The 24794-nt window shown below is 43.3% G+C and overlaps 1 protein-coding gene across 6 annotated transcripts; it reads left to right on the top strand.

Annotated features, from left to right (window-relative positions):
- Positions 1–1434: 1434 nt before the first annotated feature.
- On the top strand, positions 1435–24616 carry LOC135499280 (band 3 anion transport protein-like). 6 transcript variants are annotated; one of them, XM_064789958.1, is made up of 24 exons: positions 1435–1509; positions 3547–3871; positions 5036–5177; positions 5430–5596; positions 6371–6406; positions 7777–8374; positions 8593–8734; positions 9018–9211; positions 9463–9614; positions 9865–10045; positions 10286–10421; positions 10792–10950; positions 12191–12392; positions 12640–12945; positions 13711–13930; positions 16952–17167; positions 17648–17796; positions 17989–18183; positions 18441–18824; positions 18990–19147; positions 19413–19666; positions 19822–19991; positions 20273–20446; positions 20859–24616. In XM_064789958.1, the coding sequence occupies exons 2-24, from the start codon at positions 3827–3829 to the stop codon at positions 21045–21047; spliced, it is 4569 nt and encodes a 1522-aa protein (XP_064646028.1). In that variant the 5' UTR covers positions 1435–1509; positions 3547–3826; the 3' UTR covers positions 21048–24616. The 6 variants fall into 6 exon arrangements, with proteins under 6 accessions (XP_064646028.1, XP_064646025.1, XP_064646030.1 ...); XM_064789955.1 differs by having other exon boundaries at positions 12191–12404; XM_064789956.1 differs by lacking the exon at positions 1435–1509 and adding an exon at positions 1510–1628 and having other exon boundaries at positions 12191–12404.
- Positions 24617–24794: the final 178 nt, after the last annotated feature.

Genomic DNA, 24794 nt, shown 5'->3' with positions numbered 1-24794 from the left:
GATTTGGTTGTACCATGGTAATCATCTCACAAGGACGGACAATGAACAACCAACCTCTGCCAGCTGGTTATCTGATCTCACGAGACTGGGAGTACACAATATCTACCTGACAACTCTTTAAGTACAACTTGAGTACTACTTGGGACCACAGTCATCTTGAACGTGCCACCAAAATAACGTCAATATCTACATAAATATACTTTACTTGATCAATTTGTCTACAGTGTAATTTTGGAAAGAAGCTCTCAAATTCGTTGTCAGTCCTCGTTTGATTTTTAGCCGTAGCAGCCAATAGCTGGTCTCAAATCATCCACAACAATCAACAGAACATTGGGTTTCTGGGAATGTGCGAGACCTGAAACAAATGCCAACACAACCGAGATGAAAGTGGATATACAGGATCGTGACAAAGATACTGATGATAACATCACACATGCCAATGGAGTATTTAATTGTGCTGACTCCTCAATTAAAAATTACTCGAAGAGAAATTTGTCCAAGAGACATCTGCAATAATCATATGGACAGTCTCATCAGTCAGTCGGTCCTCAAGACATTTCTAATAAACATGGGGACAATCTCTTCCGAGTGGTAATCTGTCTAATTGACCAGGACCAAGTATCTGATTTATAGTAGGGGCCTATATGTAGACTAGGCCTGTGGTCTGCTCGTATGACCCATATTTTGGGTATTGTAAAATTGTTATGACAAATATATTGAAAAACTCTTACATTAGAATATCGATTAGTGTAAGAGGTATCTATCGATAAAATCAATATCACTTTCAGGTTGATATTTCTTGAGATGAAAACGAAAGAACATATTATTGAAGGCACATTAGCAAAACCACAATATTGATCTTTTAGAAATTAGTTATTTAAAGTAGACGTGATCGCGTAATAGACGAACGCCTGCTGACCAAATACTCGTTGCACAGTGACATGTGCATATCTTTGTTTATTTTGCTTATGCAACATGTAGTTAATTTATTCTAAGACTGCCTCATCTCTCTCACCATGTTGACAACTTGGCAAAGCAGCCAAGACTAATTTAAGTTGGTCTGTTTTTTCTTATTTAGAATTCTGAGAATTACAGACTTTTATTTCTACAAAATCAAGGTACTAAAATATTTTTTTTCAAACATTTCTTTCTGAGCATATGCGGAATCTGTTTCTGGTCTTATATCACATTAGATTTAATAAAACTCTCCACTAATAAAAAAGTGAGAGCCAATAAACGAGGTCTGTAAAGTCTTCGGTCTGCAGAATAGGCCCATAATTCAGACCAATCAGAAGCCAGAACGTCTCAAATACTACCTATCCTAATATTTCTGTTCGTCACTGGGCAAGGTATCAGTCAATTGCATCACATGGTCGAAATCGCGCACTTTGATTGGTTCCGAGCAATATGTGGTAAACACGGTAATAATGAGTTGGAACATGGCGCACGAACTCTAGTAGGGTTGTGAATGATTTGCTCTACGAAAGCGTTGTATGTTGTGCAGTGTTGGTTAGTATCCATGCTTACTAATATCAACATTGTAGAAAGGAGTATCAGGCATCTTGCTGATATATTGTTATCGATGCATTTGTTGTCGATTTGGAGATATCTTGTACGAAACTAGGCACGTGAGTGGGCGGTTTTATTTATTATTTTCATGTACATTTTGTGTACAAATGCACGTAGTCGCAAGACATGCAAATTTCAAATTCGCCTACTAGGCCTAGCCTATACCTACTGTACACCCGGAAGTATTTGAGATCTCATTTTATTTCGTGGTTCAACTTGGCATACTGCAATGCAATCTATCAGTCGTAGGCCCTGTCAGTGTCAGTCGATCCTTTAACTTGCTGGCAGTGGCAGTGACTGCCAAATGTACAAGCTAGATCATTAGATGATGGGATGTACCAAAGTATGTAAAAATGTATGACTTGATGTTGATGATGCAAGCTATCTACCATCATGCCGTAAGCCTTGTTAGTCTATCCTTTAGCTTGCTGGTAGTGACCGCCAAATGTACAAGCTGGATGATGGGATGTACAGAGAGTGTATGACTTGATGATGCAAGCTATGTGCCGTAAGCCTTGTTAGTCTATCCTTTAGCTTGCTGGCAGTGACGTCATTTTAAGTCCTACATTGTGGGACTAGTCAGCACCATAACAAACTTCTTTGCATCAAATATAGAGAAAAATGCACTGCTGGTTTGTCCTATGGAACTTGGAAGCGAACAAATTGTAAAATACGCATTGATTGATTTGTGCGTACACCACAGACATGACAGAGTAACCAGCTGGTTAATGTAGAGTAGTGCATATGATGACATATTGTCCATGTTACCAGATGGACACAGTTTAATTTTGGCCAACAAGTGCACGTTTTGGATGTTTTCCTTGTGAGGCAGCCATTCCCCCAGGCCTCAAGAAGAACTCTCCAGGGCAGTCTGCTCTGTTAGTTGGAAGGCCTGCTAATGCTCGGCAATCTGGGAAACTCTCCAGGGCAGTCTGCTCTGTCAGTTGGAAGGCCTGCTAATGCTCGGCAATCTGGGAAACTCTCCAGGGCAGTCTGCTCTGTAAGTTGGAAGGCCTGCTAATGCTCGGCAATCTGGGAAACTCTCCAGGGCAGTCTGCTCTGTAAGTTGGAAGGCCTGCTAATGCTCGGCAATCTGGGAAACTCTCCAGGGCAGTCTGCTCTGTAAGTTGGAAGGCCTGCTAATGCTCGGCAATCTGGGAAACTCTCCAGGGCAGTCTGCTCTGTAAGTTGGAAGGCCTGCTAATGCTCGGCAATCTGGGAAACTCTCCAGGGCAGTCTGCTCTGTAAGTTGGAAGGCCTGCTAATGCTCGGCAATCTGGGAAATTCATTCTCCACCTGGTGATCTTTGTTCTGGTGCCCTTGGTGGATAATCTTAGATTCCAGGAATGTGGGCAAAACATCCCGTGAACCGTGAATTTGATGTGGGGGGTAATGTGAGCTGATCACTTGTGCCATCTTGCCTGGACAGAAAAACTTGAGGCGTGGGAATGAGTCCTTGTGCGAGGAAGGTGTCATGTTTGATATGCAAAAACAACTCGATGCTTCAGGGCTGAGAAAATAGAAGAAAGTGTGTTCTCTGCCCCAGGATGTTCACTCTTACATTTTCAAAGGTGAAATATGATCTGGGCAATTATGAAATTGTAAGTTGTGAAAAAGTCAGTAAAGTGGGTGCGGGTGCATGTGAGTAGCCTGGCCTGGGAATGTTAGGTTTATGGTTTGGGGTAATGAGATATGAGAGCAGGTCTGCTCACTGATGTTCCATGGGTATTCTATAGTCAAACTGAGCTGAAAGGGAAACAAGTGTAACGATGTGACCACCAGAAGGATTTATTGACAACTCTGGCCACCTTTCCCTGTCAGTATCAGCTAATTTGACTTGTTCCTGGCAGCCACGACAGCTGGTGCAAACCCTTGCATTTTGTGACAAATCATAAATGGACAAATCTTTTTTAGTACAGATCGTGATTGACTTTTTTCCACCTACATTAATTTACATGTCATTGTTTTATTTTTCAGGGAGTTTCTGCAAAATTTGATGCCGATTAATTTTTCGAGTTAGAAAATTCATGAGTCAAACCACGCACAACGGCGAACGAAGTGGGACGTGGAATACCTGAGTTGACGAAAGTCATCGGCGGCAGGTTTTTATTGGAGACAATGCTAACAGGGTCTGTGCTGTTGGAGCTTATCCTCCACGGTTTAGCAACGCTGTGCTAAGCTGCGGGTACGTCCAGCACCCGCAGTCATCTCTTTCAACGAATCCCTGCACATCCTCACAATAAACACAAACAGCAAGATGGACGAACAGATGAAAGCCCAAGAGGACATTATTAAAGCTAAGGTAAGAAGACTTCAGCAGCTGTAAAATGAAGCAAGGTCATTTTGGACAGTCAGTTTGCTCAAACACTTCACTAAACTATCAGTAAGTGGATACAAAATCATGATGGGTCAAATGTGGGTTTCTTGATAATTGTCCAAGTAATTCATGATCAGTCATTGACCTGGTTTATGTGTTTCCTTCTGTCGAGTGACTGATTAATTCAAATGTAGATCAGCTGAAGTGAATCAGGCGGATGTGATCGAACTCTTTATATGGTATCAACATTGATCTTAGAATAGGCTGACTTAAAACAAAACTGATTTCAATTCTTTCAAAGTGATAAGCTTTTGTTTTGTGTTGAAATCTTAATCACTTAAAATTAACTAAAGAGTGGGTGAGTACAATACATCCATTTTAAAATTTTGGCTATTTGTTGAAACTACTCGTACCTCACAGTTACCAAGTTTTAGGTAAGGGGGGGGGGCTTTGTGTACATCTGTCATTTGCTGGCAGTGTCATGATCATAGAACTGAATCTAACATCAGTCTAGACAGTATGCGTGGGCTCAGTCACCATGGTAACGATATGGCTACTGGCGTGTTTGAATGGGATACTGATGGATCCAGTGCCAATGCTGTCATTCATGTTAAATGTGATCAACATAATCAACGGCCAGTGATATTTTTTGGTAAATCACCCAGCCATTTGACATTTACTGTTACAGGCTGTGGTTTCATTGAGTGGGGTTCATGCACATGATGTCAGCAGGCAATATATCTGCAAACCTCCCCAAAAACATGTTCCGCATACCCTGAAGATCTTGAATGAGTTTTTAGAGTGATGTCTTGGATTGTGGGATACACAGGAGTACAACAATTGGCCTTCAAACTTTATTGCTGTATTAATGTTATCATCTGCGCCCAGTGACGCTGGCTAAATTGATAAACTGAAGGAGATTACAAACAAGTTTTGAACAACCTGGCCCTGGGTACAAAAATGTAGTGCTGAAGCTCGAATCCTCCACTTATTGCAACCAACCAAGCCTTGGGATAAGCCAAAGGAAACCCATCAACTTGTTCATCTTGGCCTTTGTTTTATCGGGTGGCGATTGATCTAAACCGTTGGCTATTTTCAATATTTTGTTTTTGTTCCTGACCAGCTGAATGATTTGTCATCTTTCTTTAGGAGCTTGAAGAGAAGAGGAAGATGGACCGCGAGGAGAACTTCCACGATATTTTCAGACCAGTCGGAAAGTTTGACGTCTCGTATGCAGACTGGGAGCCAGTGCCTGAAAATCGACATAATTTCTCTGAGAGGGATTATAGTGGTAGGTGAATATTGACTGCCGTCAACAGTGATCAGGTGATCAGAGATAACCAGTATGTGGAGCTGTCTCTTTCACTAAGGTCTAGTATAAGTACAGGTGTACCCTTTGTGGTGTGCTAGTTGTTGATCATATAGTCTATCAGCAAACATCAAAGATAACTACCAAATTGGAATGATGCATAGGCCAAGTAGTTCTGAATAGGTATTGATTGACTTTCATGTGTTTGAAAGCAGCTCAATTGCTTGTTTTCAGTGCACAGAAAGCGTGAGTTTCCTCATGTCCATCATCCCCTCAAGTCACTCAAGAAGAAGAAAAAGCGCAGGGATCAGCGCAAAAGGAAGAAGAAAAAGAAACATGAGGTGAAGTTTACCCCGTCTTTACCTGGAGTGGAAGAAGATGATGAGCCCGATTACTCGTTGGTAGGTATATGGCGGTGGTTATCTCTTGCTGTGTGTTGCAGTGACTATAACACTAGCAGTGATAGTGACACTCTTCTTCATATCATCATCATCATCATCATCATCATCATCATCATCATCATCATCATCATCATCAACACCGGCATCGTAACCCTATTGGATTTTTGTGCCTGAGGTATGGAGTCCACTCCAGGCTGCTGTCAACCTATGCGGGATCTTTTACTTGCCCTGGCATAGGCACTCAGATACAAGGGACCACAGCTTTCAGTCTCATCCGACAGGCCCACGAGTATTTCATACGTTGTATGTGTTGTGAAGAGCCAGGAAATTTTAGTTACTTGAATGCCATGCCGATTCATCTAAAAATACAATCGTGGGTTCTCCCGAGCCATATTGCGTGGTAGCCAGCAGTATCAACCACTAGGCTATGAGGCTCCTCCAGGAGAAGACTGTCCCCAGGATCTAACCCGGGCCATATTGCATGGTAGCCAGCAATATCAACCACTAGGCTGTGAGCCTCCTCGATGCTAGAACTATTTACATCAGTTTTTGCTTATTCATCGGTTTCATTTTGTTTTTTGAGTATACATGTAGTATTTTACAATCTTAGACTTGATCATCTTCACCCCTGCTTCTATACCAGATGATTTTTTTGCACCTCAGTAGGCATGGCTGTCTTCCAATAATTTTTACTATTCGCCGAAATCGCCCCCCCCCCCCCCCCCCGCCAGTGCTTGCAGCCCGTTTCCTCATTGATTTCTTTTCTTGTGACAGTGCCCCAGAGGCCGTTCATGTAGTTTTGAATCGTGGGTGAGTAGTATTCTCACGTTAGATGTGTTTGTCTGTTTTGTCACACACTTCACCACTTGGGCTTAATATCATCTCTATTCTTCCACAGCCGTGACCAAATAATCTGGACGCATCAGCGCTGTAAACCTTCTAACTTTTGGCATAAAATGCATTCAGTAGTTCACCACTAAGTAAACATGGTGGAGGCGGGCCAGAAAGTGACTGCTTCTCTGGCTTGGAAACTGCTCTCGTCATCCGACACTTAGTTAGACTGGTTTAATCAAAGCTGCAATTTGAGAAGTGAATGCAAGCCTAAAATGTGTAAACCAAGTTACCCAAATGCAGTCACCATCCGCCGAGCTCCCTGCATGGTATGGCCTGTACCAGCCACTATGTGTCTACACATAGACAGACCTTCAGTCAGAATGATCCCTCAAGCTCCCTGCATGACATGACCTGTACCAGCCACTACACATAGACAGACCTTCAGTCAGAATGATCCCTCAAGCTCCCTGCATGACATGACCTGATTTATCAGCTTGGCCACTAAAGGGAGACTTCTCGCTGTCCAACACGTTCCACATAGAAAGTTCAGCTTTGCTATCTTTCCAGTTCACCCAACATTCTTATCTGCAGAAACTCCTGGTGAGCACTACCCAGCATGCTCTATGTTCCTATGGTTACAGTTGTTGTGTCACCTTGGTTACCAATGTTGCAGACATACAAAGTTGCTATTGCAACCATTTATAGTCACCATGGCCAGTTTTCCATACATTTTATTCCTTGGTGACAATCCTCCTGGAAATCATTATCAGTGTTGTGGTGAGTTTGATCACTGCCATCATCATTCACAACAACTGTTGCCATGGTGTTTTCCATCGTGACTTGATCACCCCCCCCCCCCCCCCCCCGAGATGTTCTGACCTTAGTTGATGTGTGTTATCGTAGTAAGATGACAAGTACAGTGATTTTGCTCCAAGGTCTGTTGAGCATTGCAGGTCTAATGGCTCCATGTGGCTCCTTCTATGTCATGATATATTGTAGGTGGTCGGTGAGTTTGGTGTTTGCTGATGATTTGATAAGTCTGTGCTGGCTACATGTCAAGAGAGGCTTTCGTGTGAAGTTGATATACCTTGTTCACAGTTGTACATAGTGATGGTTTGAGCATGCATTCTGATTTCAGCCTGGAAACGGTATCCAGTAGAAACGTTGTGCTGCTGTGTTATTGCAGGGAATCACAAACGTTAACAAACATTCATTGTGGTACTGAGAGCACCTGTCACAGACAGACATCCTAATTAACCTAGATCTACCATAAATTATAATAAAGCTGGATAGGATTGTCTGAAGTAGAATGTCATTAAAGGGAAAATATGCACTTGTTATTGCAGGATTCTGACACTTCCAGTTCGAGTCTCAGTGGTGAAGATTCCGACATCCCACCTGTGTCGAGCGTGCCATCGATCCAGGTCGACCCACCTAAAGATGGTGAGACTAAGAAACGACCGACACATATCGGCTTTAAACCTGAAGTGGGTGAAAGTCCAACACGACACCGACCACCGGGGATGGATGAGGCAACAAGGGTTGGCCTACCATCTGTTGATAGTCCTGATGGTTTATTATCACCTGCAGATGGCACCAGGAAGAAGTCAACTGGCTCACTTCCAGGCAGTAGAAGGAACTCAGATTCTACAAAGCTTCCTGGCACAGGAACACCTCGCAAAAGTTCTATCAAAAACACCGATTTGAGAATGGCATTTTTGAACCGGAAACTTAGTGAGACTGGTCTGCCAAGTCCCATGTCAACGGATTCTTTACGGTCGACACCAGAAGTAGCAGCTGAGGAGTTCCATGTCGAGTCCACCTATGTCCCAGAGCCATCACGCATGTTTGCCAGTGGTAGTGACCCAGTTGTGTCCATTTGTAACCAGCAGGAGTTGCCTGAATTCTCGGCCGACCCTGCCGCCAAAGTGAAGTTTTCACTTGGTAAGAGCTCTGCTTAATACAGTGGTCAAATTGAACCAAATATCATTCAGTTGATCAAAGACTTTTTCTATCCAATTTCAGGTTGATGAGTTAATTCGCGGTTTTGAATCGGTGTATGACTAGATTTGAAATAACTATAAAAATACTTTGAATAACAAATTGTTTTAAAGTTGAAATTGGGTAAAATTGTGAACTATTTCTGTTTCTCTGTTTCCAAGGTGACGATGATGAGGAGGATCATTTACGTGAGACTGAGGCTCTGATGGCTAATTATGACGCAGAATCGCCAGATATCGCTCTGTCCCCGGCGTTGGAGAGTGACGAGAGGACCACATCGCAGCCTGATGCTAAACCTAAGAAGTAAGATTGCCTTTCAGAAGACTATGTTGATCTTGACCTCAATTAGAATAGTATATAGATATCAGCTTTGCTGCAGATAGTAAAACTGTGCCCATCCTCATCATTCTCTTACTACTCTATCTACTGGTAAACTGGTGCCCCATTTGGATTCACAGGAATTCAATCTTCTCTACATTAACCTTGGCAATATTGTCTCAATTATACGATAATCTCTAGGATCAGAGGTAGTTGTCCTTTCAGCATGTAAGCGTGTACATGTAAGTGATCTCTCTCTCTCTTCCAGACACAAGCACCACCACCACCACCACCACCACAAGCGGCGCCACCACTACCCACAAGAGAACTACAACCTGGAGGACCTATTGGAGCGCCGGCACGCTGGCAGTGAGACATCAATCCATCCGTCGCTGAAACGAGTGCCAACAGAGCCTGATGAAGCCGCACTACTACATCTGGCTGCTCTTGATAATATGAAAAGTAAGTGACAGTACTCAGCCGGCCGTTGAAAGGCTAACTACCTCTTACAGCACATACAAGTAGTGACAGTACTCCTCCCACCAGCCGGCTGTTGAAAGGCTAACTACCTCTTACAGCAGTGACAGATCCAATAGAAACCGTGGTTACACAGATGACGTAGGAATGTAATATCAAGCACTCGGAGACACGCTGCCACATAATAGGCTGCTTGGTTTCCCAACAGGGTTTATGTGTTCCTTGCATTGTTGCAGGTCATAGGTTGGAAGATGCCCGCGGTATTCGGCGTCACAAGATCCGCCACAGTGCCATGGCTTCTATCGTCTCCATCGGCAAGGCTGAAGATCCTAGACGACCATCGCACACTCCGGCCAGGATGAGGCAGTATGATCATAGTCCACACGATGTAAGTCATTCCTGTTTTGAACATGGATTGAGCTTTTTATTGTCTGTTAACCGACTCCAGATCAGAGCATCAGCTAGCATTTTAGAAGACGTTCAGTAGTCTTGGTTCCTTGGCAAGTCCATCTGCCGTGTCCAGCAAGAAGCATGTGTTGTGACAGACCTTGAAGGAAATCCAGCTTCTTCACTTCATTGACATTGAAGACGACTCTGTTCAGAAGGGAGAGTTTGATAAAAAACTTGCTTTCTTGCAGGTGTTTGTTGAATTAGACGAGTTGTTTGTTGGTGACCAAAACGAGCTGGAATGGCGTGAGAAGGCGCGTTGGATCAAATTTGAAGAGGATGTTGAGGAAGATGCTGAGAAATGGGGCAAACCTCACGTGGCCTCTCTCTCATTTCATAGTCTGCTTGATCTGAGGCGATGTCTTGAGAAATGTAAGTGACTGAATCACACACACGGGCTCCTGGATAGTGAATATCAACGTTTGGGTTCTACTTGGTCCTGACCCCTTTCTGTCGATGTGGATAGGAAACACCACTCCACAAATAGAAAGTCCCCTTGTCACTTGGACCTTCTTCTCACCATTGCCTCTGTTCCGGCCTGTGAAATGGATACAACGTGAGCACACTCTGAGAAGAATGAACACGAGAGTTTTATCTTGATCTCCATTGCAGGTGCCATCCTCCTAGATCTGGAGGCCAGCGACCTCACCTCCATCGTGTCACAGACCGTAGACAAGCTGGTCATCGCTGATCAAATCACTGATGACGACCGTCCCAAGGTGTTCAGGGCGCTACTTCTAAAACACAAGTAAGTCAATCTACTCATTTCTCGCATGTCAAATGACATGGATTAGATGTTTGAGTTTTCTAACTATTGCACATCTGTCGGCCAAAGTTCAACCGGTGAGTACAATGGCCTTTATTCTTGTAAGACGTGCTGACGAGGGCCATACTGTTAGCACCATGTCCACTTCATACAACAGTGGTTAGTCTTATCTCATATCTGTCTCTCCATCTAGACATGTCGAGACAACAGTGGTTAGTCTTATCTCATATCTGTCTCTCCATCTAGACATGTCGAGGCAACAGTGGTTAGTCTTATCTCATATCTGTCTCTCCATCTAGACATGTCGAGGCAACAGTGGTTAGTCTTATCTCATATCTGTCTCTCCATCTAGACATGTCGAGGCTCAGCGTATCAGTCGTCGCCGTACTATGCCAGCTGTTCATATTGAAGCTCTCAGCGAACTCGGGCGCCGTTTCTCTTCATTCTCACCAGATAGAGGGCGCTCAGCTTCTGTTGCTAACCGTGATGCGATCGAGTTGGAGGAATTAGTGTAACTTGATTTCGTTATCTGCTTCACCTCCATTGGGAGAGTCACAGAAATTGTATTGTAATAGGAGGCATCTGATTGGTTGGAAGGTTTTGCTTTATATAAGCCAATCCGGTCTCTTATTACAAAACATCTTGCTGCAAGACTCTTTCCTTTGAATGGCTCTGTCCATGTATATGTCTCCTCCATGTCCTCTGTGTGGAGCTCTCCCTGCTTGGTGGTGACTGACATTCCAACATCACAAGCTCTCAAGCTCCCTGCTTGGTGGTGACTGACATTCCAACATCACAAGCTCTCAAGCTTCCTGCTTGGTGGTGACTGACATTCCAACATCACAAGCTCTCAAGCTTCCTGCTTGGTGGTGACGGACATTCCAACATCACAAGCTCTCAAGCTTCCTGCTTGGTGGTGACTGACATTCCAACATCACAAGCTCTCAAGCTTCCTGCTTGGTGGTGACTGACATTCCAACATCACAAGCTCTCAAGCTCCCTGCAAGCTTCCTGCTTGGTGGTGACTGACATTCCAACATCACAAGCTCTCAAGCTCCCTGCTTGGTGGTGACTGACATTCCAACATCACAAGCTCTCAAGCTTCCTGCTTGGTGGTGACGGACATTCCAACATCACAAGCTCTCAAGCTTCCTGCTTGGTGGTGACTGACATTCCAACATCACAAGCTCTCAAGCTTCCTGCTTGGTGGTGACTGACATTCCAACATCACAAGCTCTCAAGCTCCCTGCTTGGTGGTGACTGACATCCCAACATCACAAGCTCTCAAGCTTCCTGCTTGGTGGTGACTGACATTCCAACATCACAAGCTCTCAAGCTCCCTGCTTGGTGGTGACTGACATTCCAACATCACAAGCTCTCAAGCTTCCTGCTTGGTGGTGACTGACATTCCAACATCACAAGCTCTCAAGCTGAAGTGTGTGAGAGTTGAAGTGACTGGTCATGTATCCCCTTACTTCTCCAGAGCCAGCTTGTTCAGAAAAGACTTGTACATAACCAAACATCCTTGCCTCCCTCTTCCTCTGTCTGGACATAATGTTTCTCCTCCCAGCATTTTCATATCTTATATTTCGTCGTGATTTGCAGATCTGATATAAAACTTGTCCAACCAAGGTGCACCTACGACAATGCAGCATAGCTTAACATGACTTTATGTTGGGTTGAAAATTGGGTTCAAAATGAACTGATATTTTCAATGTTTTGTAATTTGATATGAAAATGTCCTGTTTCAGGCACATGCACGATGATAAACAAACAGCTGCTAATGTTGTTAGGAACCTCTCCTCGGCAAGCCTTACTAGGGTCCTCGGCTCGAGCCACAGCCTTAAGGAAAAGGAGAGCAAGTTGCCATCAAAAGGTGACTCCACCAGTACTGTTGAAGCGATCTCATACACTAAAGTGGACGATGTTCATGTTGATATTGATAATAACACAGTAAGTGCACAAGTATGTACCAAAGGTTTAACTGCTTTTTACACCATTACGCTCCACTAGGTGATGTAACCGTGAGTCTTTCATATGGAATGTCTTCAACGTATTGAGCATGCTGTCAAAAACGTTGACTAAGCCATAACTGAATTGCCAGTCAGTTACATACATGTTTCAGAAAATGTGTCTGCTCACTTTCAAGTTGTTTTATTGTTGTGACAGTTAATAACATATCTGTTCCACTTTCATGAAGGATGAGACAGTATCATTAGAGGTACCTAAACTGAAGCGGCCAGAGACAGCTGGTGGCAGGCAGCAGCATGACATCATGAAGAAGATCCCCAAAGGTTCCGAGGCAATGACTGTGTTAGTCGGTGCTGTGGAGTTTCTCGACAAACCCATCATGGCTTTCATTCGCTTGGCTGAAGGACAGTATTTGGCTAATCTGACTGAGGTGCCATTGCCAGTGCGATTCCTCTTCATACTGCTGGGACCTGAGCATGCTGGTCTTGACTACCACGAGATGGGCCGCTCTGTTTCTACACTTATGTCCAATAAGGTGAGCCTCTCTCTTTCTTGGTTTAGGAATCAACTCTCAACACCCTAACCTTAAACCTAAATTTGTTTTTCACTGTTTTTTTGTTTTCTGTGCCTTGAAATGAATGCCCACAAGCCTCTGGTATGAGCTCTGTCGATGTCCGTGTGCCTTGAATGCCCACAGTCCTCTGGTATGAGCTCTGTCGATGTCCCTGTGCCTTGAATGCCCACAAGCCTCTGGTATGAGCTCTGTTGATGTCCCTGTGCCTTGAATGCCCACAGTCCTCTGGTATGAGCTCTGTCGATGTCCCTGTGCCTTGAATGCCCACAAGCCTCTGGTATGAGCTATGTCGATGTCCCTGTGCCTTGAATGCCCAGTCCTCTAGTATGAGCTCTGTTGATGTCCCTGTGCCTTGAATGCCCACAAGCCTCTGGTATGAGCTCTGTCGATGTCCCTGTGCCTTGAATGCCCACAAGCCTCTGGTATGAGCTCTGTCGATGTCCCTGTGCCTTGAATGCCCACAGTCCTCTGGTATGAGGTATGTCGATGTCCCTGTGCCTTGAATGCCCATAGTCCTCTGGTATGAGCTCTGTCGATGTCCCTGTGCCTTGAATGCCCACAGTCCTCTGGTATGAGCTCTGTCGATGTCCCTGTGCCTTGAATGCCCACAGTCCTCTGGTATGAGCTCTGTCGATGTCCCTGTGCCTTGAATGCCCACAAGCCTCTGGTATGAGCTCTGTCGATGTCCCTGACTGATATCTCAATCTCGTCACTTCCCATCTCTAGATGTTCCATGACACTGCTTACCATGCGGACCGGCGCCAAGATCTCCTCTCAGCCATCAACACTTTCCTGGATGACTCGATCGTGCTGCCCCCTGGTGAATGGGACAGGGACACGTTGCTGCCGATGAAGGTGAATGAGGTGCGTCAGCGGAGACGGAAACAGGAGAAGAAGGAGAGAGAGGAGAAGGAGAGGAAAGAGCCAAAGGACGAGGTGGATTCCAGTAAGTATGGTTGGTCTGTTCTCCGAGCTTGACTTGTAAGTATGGTTGGTCTGTTCTCCAAGCTTGACTTGTAAGTATGGTTGGTCTGTTCTCCAAGCTCGTCTTGTAAGTGTGGTTGGTCTGTTCTCCAAGCTTGACTTGTAAGTATGGTTGGTCTGTTCTCCAAGCTTGACTTGTAAGTATGGTTGGTCTGTTCTCCAAGCTTGACTTGTAAGTATGGTTGGTCTGTTCTCCAAGCTTGACTTGTAAGTATGGTTGGTCTGTTCTCCAAGCTTGACTTGTAAGTATGGTTGGTCTGTTCTCCAAGCTTGACTTGTAAGTATGGTTGGTCTGTTCTCCAAGCTTGACTTGTAAGTATGGTTGGTCTGTTCTCCAAGCTTGACTTGTAAGTATGGTTGGTCTGTTCTCCAAGCTTGACTTGTTAGTATGGTTGGTCTGTTCTCCAAGCTTGACTTGTAAGTATGGTTGGTCTGTTCTCCAAGCTTGACTTGTAAGTATGGTTGGTCTGTTCTCCAAGCTTGACTTGTAAGTATGGTTGGTCTGTTCTCCGAGCTTGACTTGTAAGTATGGTTGGTCTGTTCTCCGAGCTTGACTTGTAAGTATGGTTGGTCTGTTCTCCAAGCTTGACTTGTAAGTATGGTTGGTCTGTTCTCCAAGCTTGACTTGTAAGTATGGTTGGTCTGTTCTCCAAGCTTGACTTGTAAGTATGGTTGGTCTGTTCTCCAAGCTTGACTTGTAAGTATGGTTGGTCTGTTCTCCAAGCTTGACTTGTAAGTATGGTTGGTCTGTTCTCCAAGCTTGACTTGTAAGTGCGGTTGGTCTGTTCTCCAAGCTCGTCTTGTAAGTATGGTTGGTCTGTTCTCCAAGCTTGACTTGTAAGTATGGTTGGTCTGTTCTCCAAGCTTGACTTGTAAGTATGGTTGGTCTGTTCTCCAAGCTCGTCTTGTAAGTGCGGTTGGTCTGTTCTCCAAGCTCGTCTTGTAAGTATGGTTGGTCTGTTCTCCAAGCTTGACTTGTAAGTATGGTTGGTCTGTTCTCCAAGCTTGACTTGTAAGTGCGGTTGGTCTGTTCTCCAAGCTTGACTTGTAAGTATGGTTGGTCTGTTCTCCAAGCTTGACTTGTAAGTATGGTTGGTCTGTTCTCCAAGCTTGACTTGTAAGTATGGTTGGTCTGTTCTCCAAGCTTGACTTGTAAGTATGGTTGGTCTGTTCTCCAAACTTGACTTGTAAGTATGGTTGGTCTGTTCTCCAAGCTTGACTTGTAAGTATGGTTGGTCTGTTCTCCAAGCTCGTCTTGTAAGTATGGTTGGTCTGTTCTCCAAGCTTGACTTGTAAGTATGGTTGGTCTGTTCTCCAAGCTTGACTTGTAAGTATGGTTGGTCTGTTCTCCAAGCTCGTCTTGTAAGTGTGGTTGGTCTGTTCTCCAAGCTTGACTTGTTAGTATGGTTGGTCTGTTCTCCAAGCTTGACTTGTAAGTATGGTTGGTCTGTTCTCCAAGCTCGTCTTTGCTTGTTGAGTAGGATTCCCAAGTTTATATTACACTTCTGTTTGACAAAGTTAAACAACTTCAATGTCAGAGCTGGGGTAGCTAATCAACTTCCATTAGGGGGCATTCAGTGAATCAAATTTTTTAAAGATGATAGATGAAAAAGGGAAGTGATGTGATTTGTGGCATATAAGCTTGTGTATTTATGCCAGCCATCTTATTTCCATCATTGCCAAATCAAAGGAACTGAAGGAATGGATGTGTTCAGTTCAAAGTGTAAGTACATGCTCTTGGTTTGTAGCGAGTAAAGTTAGCACCTCTTTCCTTGTTTCAGGGAGCGTCTCTGTTATTCTCAATCACCTGGAATTGATACATCAAGGTTGACACAGAGTTCTCTTTTGTTGTGTTTTTGTTGACCATTTCAATTACATTTGAATGTTTCTTGAGAGGTGGGGCTTGTTCTAGTTTATGCTTTGGTTTCTCGTTCATCTATAGCACTGTACCTTCAGGTACTGAGGATGCGGGCCAGAAAATAAACCCATTCCGAATGGCCGTGCGTTCTGGTTCTGGTCCTCGACCTGGACCGACACCAACACTCTTCTCTTCTTTAGCCGTGGATGAGACTTACACTTCCCATTGCATTGTCGAACATCGGCAAAACTTGGCCTGGTTTACCTAAGGAGTCCTCCGGCCAGACTATAGTAACCCGTTATTGGTTTCCTTGACCTTGAACATCTCATGATATTACACTTCATGACATTGAAACTCATAACCCACAGTTCACCTAATTCGACTAGTCTATCTAGGTCTTGCTGTGGCGCTAGTTGGTCCATTAGATTGTGAATGACTCTGTACAATAGGCAGTTATCTGCGAATAGCCTTGATGTTAAACTGATGACATCCGCTAGGTTGTCATGTGGACCAGGAATATCAAGTGGTTTAGTTTCCTCACAACCTTTTTGTGCCGAATGGCATTGTTCATTCCTGCCCCGTTACCGTGGGAGATCATGGGTGGTTGTCAACAGCTGTGTTTCACATGGAATCCGTTTATGTTTGGGGGGAGAATATTATGCTGGTTGAGGTGGTTGTGGATCTGCTTGTAGATGATGCGTTTGAGGACCTTGCATGTTATACACCCGAGGGATACTGGACGGTAGTGGCATGCTTCGTTCCAGTTTCCCTTCTTGAAGATTGGTGAAATGTTGGCCTGTTTCTGGTCTTGGGGTAGTTTGCTGGTAGACATCGATTGCTGTCAGGCAGGGTGCCAGCTCCTCTGCTGGTTCTTTCAGCATGCGGGTAGGTTGTCGGGTCCCGAGGCCTTGTTTATCTTCCATTGATTGTTTAATATGTCAGTTGATTTTGTTGCATTTAAAATGTTCCAGTTGTGTTAGTTCTAGAATCAACTGCATTGTGTATTTGTGTGTATTTCCTTATAATTGGAAGCGTGAGTAAATGGATGTGGTGTTGTTACAGATGCTGTGTCCACTATAAACCTCCGAGACGTTACCGTGAAATGACAATATCATTCCATTTCAGCGTCACTGTTGGAGGCTGAGAAAGCTGCAAAGATGGATATGGATCCTCTACTCCGGACCAAGCGTGTGTTTGGTGGCCTTGTCAATGACGTCAAGATCCGATACCCATTCTACCTCAGCGACATTAAAGATGGTCTCAATAGTCAATGTTTCGCTGCATTTATTTTTATATACTTTGCGTGTCTGGCTCCTGCTATCACATTTGGTGGTCTCCTTGGTAAGTTAGCAATTCTTACTTTAGAGATACCAGACAGTTTTCGAGCAGCTCATCAGTATAAAATGTTATTGATCCAGCCTAGACACGTACTCACATGACAGCAGTTTCCCAATGGGCAAATCAAGCTGCGAGTGAGCCGAGTTGTCCCAGTTCACAGACTCTTTGCCTCACTGATAGTCACAGACTCTTTGCCTCATTGATAGTCACAGACTCATTGCCTCACTGATAGTCACAGACTTACTGCCTCACTGATAGTCACAGACTCACTGTCTTACTGATAGTCACTGTCTCACTGTCTTACTGATAGTGACTGTCTCACTGATAGTCACAGATGCTAACTGATGCTCACTGTGAGGAGAGAAACTCAAGGTCTTCAGTTTATTTGGAGTCTGAAACATGCAGTGGGGCAAGTTGTTGCACTTCTTCTTTCTAAAAACCCATTCCTGGACTTGAGTTTACTCTCGGTCATTTACATTTCAGGTGAGAAAACGAATGGTTGGATGGGAGTAGGTGAAATGTTTGTCGGTGTTTGTGTTTGTGGCCTCATCTTCACAGTCTTCTCTGGTCAGCCCCTCCTCATCCTTGGACACACTGGACCCCTCTTGGTGTTTGAAGAGGCCATGTATGGGGTAGGTAACTTTCATGTGTAGTTGACTTGAGTGAGGGCTATGTTGCTTTTCAGCCCATCTGACTGCATGACATACTCATATCATGAGGAGAATTCGACTTCTTGCAGTTCAGGCTATGACATGACTTGATGTTGCTGAATAACTATGCAAGTTCATCCTTGACAATATTTGAGGTTTTATTCTTGATTTCAGTTCTGTTCGAGTAACAACCTCACCTACATGCCGATGCGAGCATGGATTGGCATATGGGTGATGCTCATCACAATCGTGGTGGTGATGTTAGAAGGCAGTGTCCTTGTCCGCTATATAACAAGTTTTACAGAGGAGGTCTTCGCTACCCTTATCTCGCTGATCTTTATATATGAAGTATTTAGAAAGCTTTATGTGGTGAGTATCCAAACTGCTACTCTTTGGCTCACATATTGTATTGAGGTTGCGACTGGGAGGGGTATTCTGTTGGCATAGCTATGAGATATTTGAGGTCATATGATTATGGGGGGACAGTCTGATGAGACAGTAAGCCGTCGTACATATCTCGTCATTGCAATTGAATGGAAACTTTTCTGAAAACCTCTTGCATGTTATTGTATCGCTATAAACATTGAAATTGTTCCGAATTTAACACGTCGCATTGTTGTTTTCAGATATTTACCCAGCATCCTCTGCTGTCAGTTTACCCAGGTCCGTGTCTGGTTCCTGAGGCATCGCTAAACAACACCACAGATGTCTTGAACGCCTCCTACCTTGTCATGACCACACTAATGCCCTCGACAGTGGATTATGCAAACCTGTCATTGGGGAACGAGACAATAGTGAAACCAGCGGAACCATTGAACCAACCCAACACGTTCCTTCTCTGTGTCATTCTCACATTTGGAACATTCATCATCGCAAATCTTCTACGGAGGTTCCGCAATAGTAATCTTCTTGGCCGGACAGCTCGGCGGGCAATTGGTGATTTTGGAATCCCGATAGCAATTATTATTATGACATTGGTGGATTATTTCATTGCCGATGTTTATACACAGGTGAGGTCATAGATCCATCCATTACTTTGTACCATGACTGGAGAAGTGCACTAGGCAATATCTGGAGTAGCCGTGTCTCAAACTGAAGTTACCATGAAACCTTGGCAGTGTAATCTTCTCGTAGAAATCTTATACATGTAAACAAATAATGTTGTTTTGTTCCAGAAACTGAATGTTCCACCAGGAATCCAACCAACATCTGCTGAGCGGAAGAGTTGGTTTATCAACCCAATGGACGAGATCGAAATTTGGCAGATCTTTGCTGCTATCATTCCAGCTTTCCTCATTTTCATCTTGTTCTTCATGGAGACATCGATTACAGGGTAGGTCCCCCCCCCCACAACATCCCTTACAACGTTGGTACTTCTTCAGACTTGTCACAACCGTCATGGTTAGACACATGTTGCTCAGCGGAGAATTCGACCTTTGAGCCAGTAAACATAAGGGCTGAACATATTATTGTCAGTGAAGGTGTGCTACAATGAACAAATACTCATCTATTGAAGACATGAATGCTATATTTGCTTCTACGCATTGTAAGGAAACATGTCCAGGAAAATCTCTTTGCAACTTGATGTATCTTTCCAGGGTGATCGTTAATAAAAAGGAGCGGAGGTTAAAGAAAGGTTCAGGCTTCCATCTTGATCTATTCATCATCGGTATCTTGAATGGATTCTGTGGCGTCTTCGGCCTGCCGTTTATGACAGCTGCCACGGTGCGGTCGGTGACTCACGTCTCGGCACTGACTGTCTTTAGTAAAACGCACGCCCCTGGTGAGAAACCAAAGCTTTTAGAAGTGAAGGAGCAACGTCTCACAAACTTCCTTGTCCATGTATTGATTGGTAAGTACATGTTAATCAACAATCATTTCCTCTACTTGAATTGTAGTCATTTTACAATGAAATAGAGTTGTAACAGCTCGGAGGTGAAGGAACTTGCTGGAAGCGCGGTGGTGATGAGGGCCATGTCTGCTATAACATTACCCACTGTTTTTCAGGTATATCGGTGCTAATGAGTCCTGTCCTGAAGGAGATTCCTATAGCTGTACTATTCGGTGTCTTCCTCTACATGGGCGTGGCCTCTATGAGTGGCATTACATTACTTGATCGGTGCTTGTTGGTCTTGATGCCAGAGAAACATCATCCCGAGGTGGATTATGTGAAGAAGGTGAGTGATCTCAGAGTGGCACTCTGATGAATTGATGAAAGTGGCCTCTGCTCTAGCTGGTCATCTCGTGCCAGAGACTGCATACACACTCTAGTCTTCATATTGTTACATGACATTGTCTGTAAACACTGCTGCCCTTGCTTGGCTCTCAAGTTACTATCAAATGTCTTCAATGTTGGATTCTTGTAGTGTGACCAGATAAACTCACTCAATCCCTGAGGATAAAGTATTTGAAAATGTTGTGTGTTTTCAACTTGAATGCATTTGAGATCATGTTTCAGGTGAGAACACGTAAGATGCATTTGTTTACGTTCCTGCAAGTTCTCTGGCTGGTCATTCTCTGGATCGTGAAATCAACAGCCGCTTCACTAGGCTTCCCATTCTTCCTGCTGATGATGATACCATTCAGATTGTTTCTCCTCAAGTTCATGTTTGAGAAGAAGGAGCTTGCCGCGGTGAGTACAGCAGTCTCTGAGCAATAAGCTCTTATAAGTTCAGGTTGTTTCTCCTCAAGTTCATGTTTGAGAAGGTCGCTGCAGTGAGTAGAATCAGAAAATCGGATTGAAATTTGGTGTGCGGTGGCAGAGTAAAAGATAGTCTGACTTGGGATTGGAAGGTCATCAGCTCGAGGCCGGGCCAGTGCCAGACACTCACTTGATCAAACTGGAATGGCCAGGGCTTGGTATGGTAGAAACGACTCGTCTTCTTTTATATTGACCTGGCAACTGTTTTCTGCTGGGAACGAAATGAGAAGGTCAGTCTTGAGGATGAACGTACACCATTCTCTATGGTGAGAATGTGGTAGAGAAGACTCTCCCAACTTCTCTACTAGTGGCCAGATATTCTCAAGTTTGTCTTCATTTCCAGCTTGATTCTGAAGAAGTTGAGGTTGAGGAGGATGATGGGAACGAGGCTGATGACGAGGCAGGTGATGACGAGCCTGATTTCTACCAAGGCAGCCATCTTCCCTCTCACCCCAGATTGTCTATGGCCCACTTGTACCAACACCCTAGCAATGCCAGCTTCACGCGCACACCAAGCCTAGTGCCAAGTTAGTTATTATCTTATCATGCCAGTTGAGATTGTCTTGATGCTCCAGTGGTATGTTGACCTGATGACTGTCGACATCCATTCAGGCACGTTAACTTGGCCATTTGAAGCTGACTTGTGCTGCTCTAGCTCCGTGTACCTATAGCACTTGGATTACTCGAGCTCAGCTCTTGGTTGAAGTTTGACTCGTTATAAACTAATTTGATCTTTGTGTATCGTTGTCATGCTGAAGTTGGGAGTGTGCTGGTCACATGAACTATGGAACCAATGTCTGTCTGTCCTATATCCAAGCTCTCTTTATTCATGCTAGCTAGACTTGAATAGAAGCTTGCTACACCATGGGGTGTATGACATCGCCTGCTTGTACATGCCTTGCCTGTTCCCATTCTTTAGCCAAGCTTCACTTTACTAAAAGATGGGACCAAACTATGTACCTAGGAAATCTGGGTTGCTTGCTAGACAAGTTCATTCACCTTAAAACATATACATGTAGCTAATTTTCCAACAATGAGCATTTATTGTGTATGTCATTTGTAAAGCTTGCATGCTGTTTTCTACTTGTTCCTTTCACATTTTGTAAATTTTATATTTTGTACCAGTGTGACTAGGGCTTTCTGTGCTAATTTCTAAAAGATGTTTGGGATAGGGGAAGTGTCTGATAGAGCTGTTTATAGTCAAATCAAATAAAATAAGTTCATTGATGTCTATTAAAAAATGACATTTCATATGAGCAGAAGATCCACTAACCTTGTTAGAGAAGAGGTGAAACTGTCACATAGGATGCTGAGCATATGTCAAAGACATTAACAGTAAAGTGCTGACTTTTTATAGTGTATATTATAAGAGATATTGTAGAAAACTAATCATATATGGAGATGCGTAGAATTTGTCTGACAGTCAGATGGAAGCGATTGGCTTCTGCATGGTGTGCAATAAATAAACATATGGAATGTTAAAATAAATATACTGTGCAGGCACTATTTAACGTGTTTAGTGGGTCTGACTCACATTGGCCTAATACACTTCATATTACAGGCCTTCTGCACAGGCACAGGCTAAATAGTGTCTAAACAGTATGCTATGTCTAAATAAACACATAAAATGTTAAAATAAACCTGTGTAATATCTATTGAGTTGAATGTTTGGGATTCATAGGAATAGTAAGTGGGTGGTAAGCACAAGTACTGGTAGTTTCTGCACACCATGACCTAGATGTATGAAGAGGATTTTGCTTCTGCTAATGGGAATTGTAACCTTGGTATTTTGTTCATTTTGCTACAGTTGTAGTTTAAAGATAAAATAGTGTATTTCATCGATCATGTGAGGATGAAGTTAACCTTTACCAATATAATTGGTAGTTAACTTTGTTAATGAATATGTGGTGAACTAATGTTCACTTTAAGGATGGAGGTTGCATTCTTTGAGAGAAAAAAAATCGTGAAATCTATCATCTGAAAAGATGAGATTTTCTGCTGGATTGACCTCGATCATTGAAGTGTCCAAGAGCGGCCATGTTCCAGAGTCCTCCAGAGACCTGGCTGGTTTTGTAAGTTAAGCATGTGATGCTCTCATAGTACTTGTTGATAGTAGAGGCGAGAAAATATGACAGGTATTTATTTGTCTCTTGTTGTTTGCTTGTCGCAATATGTATGGTGTGAAGTGGACATTCTCTACTGATCATTGAGGGAGCAAATGATTTATATGTGTGCTGTTCCAAGCGTGTCATCGAACTGTGTGTGAAATATACTGTGTTCAATGCTCAATGAAGACAGTGAATTCAGTTTGTATAACATGTTTGGTTGGCCTGACTTGTTTATAAAGGTGATTCCTCCAGAGGCCATCACACTCACTTGTAGACCTGTTCTCCTCAGGCAACACTGAGGTGCCACCATCAGTAGAGTGAATAATGTTGGGTCCACACTTGCCTTACAAATGAGTGATTGCCTCAGTATGTTTTACACACCAGATTGACATAACCACAAGTAGTTTTTTATGTGTTCAGAGATACATTCTTGTAAACCTGCGCAGAGCAGTCAATGTGTAGCAAAAGGATTCAACGCTTAGATTTATATTTCTAAATGACAGACTGTAGTGCATTATTTTATGGAAAATAACTTTTGTAAATAATGTACATTTGTAAAAACAAAATTGTACAGAAAATAACCTTGGGAACTTTGAGTAGTTGATGGGGAGAGAGTTTATTATTATGTGGGCTGTGCAAGTGTTTCTAAAACATATGATTAGTATCAACAGTGATCGGCTAGCAGTGTCAAGCTGGATATAGATGGTGGATGCAGTCTGAGGTCTAAATCTCGCACAACCAGCTGAGGCAAGCAGACAGAGAAGCAGCGAATTGGTGCATTTCTGATCTGCACCAATAACTCTCCCCTTTGCCCAATTTCTGGACAAATTGTTTTGAGAAATTAGAATCATTCAGCTGCAGTAAATGTTAGCACCTTGTCAATGATGACATCTGGCAACAGATAACCCAACTATCAAATTATACCCTGGTTGTTTATCCAGTTGCCAAGCTGCAGAATTGGTGATGATCATAATGCCACTCGGCCTGGAGGAACTTTATGTTTACTTGACCAAAAGAGGGAAGTGCCTTCATCATTAAGTCATAGTGGGAGGTTCTGACTGATGGCTTATCTCTGGTCCACGTTGGTAATTAAAAAATTAGAGAGGGATCTGTAATTATGGCCAAATTTGTAGTTCAATAGACTGGGATAAAAACATATGTACAAATTTTCTGTGATGATAATCAAGACTGCTTTGTACATAATAACGTGTATGTATTGTTTGTATCTGTGTATCATATGAGAAGACTTGATAGTTGTCAAGTGCCTGTGTCTCATTTATGCTTAGACATGTTGTCAGCTTAGCTGAACTAGTTCACCACTGCTACAATAGCCAGGGGGGATCTAGGCTATTGTTCACTTCTTGAGGGGGGCCTGCCTCGGCACCAGCGACCAGGAACCTTGATTTTACATTCAAAGGATAAAGCTTTCGATGCGTCTGCACGATGAACAATACGAGGTGTTATCATTGAAATGCTTCTCTCCTGATGTGACACAATGCCAGATGTTAAGTGGTTTGTGAGCTTTGTTATATTCACCCTTCAATGTTTAGGAATGGTCACGTCTGCTGGGCCGCTCTGATGACTAATGAAATCCATCATATGTGGATCAAAAATCTACTCGGATCAATTTCCACTTCATTTTAAAACCATTGTCAGACCAAGCTGATGAATATTTTTGAGTATCAGAAATGTATAATTTTACCAAAACTCCAAATATGACACCAATGTACTGGTATGGTTGTGTTGGTGAGTTTCAACAATCTTAGGACAATTAGACTTGACATCTGTTGTGATATGATATTGGCCTGAAGCTGGTGTGTAGTACATACATCATCAAACATTGAAGGGTTGATCATTTTGTATGCTTTGTTATATGAATAGCACTTGTTGACCATTTCTGTGCACTTGTCATAACTGATTGACTGGGTGCGCAAGCCCAGTCTGCACAATTAAAAACAGAAAGAAAAAAATTAAACAAAATATATTTTGAATGCATTTTCTTTGGCTTTTTTACTGATTCTGGAAATCACAGTGCCCAATGGAATGAACTAACATTGTGGTGTTCGGCATCCAAATCATGGGTGCCTGACCATAGGAGACCACCAGACAATCCTTGAATCTGCCTGTACGACCATAGGAGACCACCAGACAATCCTTGAATCTGCCTGTAC

The sequence above is a fragment of the Lineus longissimus genome, chromosome 15, assembly GCF_910592395.1.
Source record: "Lineus longissimus chromosome 15, tnLinLong1.2, whole genome shotgun sequence".
In the NCBI taxonomy this organism is placed as follows: domain Eukaryota; kingdom Metazoa; phylum Nemertea; class Pilidiophora; order Heteronemertea; family Lineidae; genus Lineus; species Lineus longissimus.
This window is presented reverse-complemented; position numbering and strand designations above follow the sequence as displayed.

Bases quoted from the DNA above. Each gene is read 5' to 3' on its own strand.
- LOC135499280 (XM_064789955.1), top strand. From the start codon at position 3,827: ATGGACGAACAGATGAAAGCCCAAGAGGACATTATTAAAGCTAAG. The intron at 3,872-5,035 runs GTAAGAAGACTT...ATCTTTCTTTAG, and splicing joins AGGACATTATTAAAGCTAAG to GAGCTTGAAGAGAAGAGGAA. The intron at 17,168-17,647 runs GTAAGTTAGCAA...TTTACATTTCAG, and splicing joins CACATTTGGTGGTCTCCTTG to GTGAGAAAACGAATGGTTGG.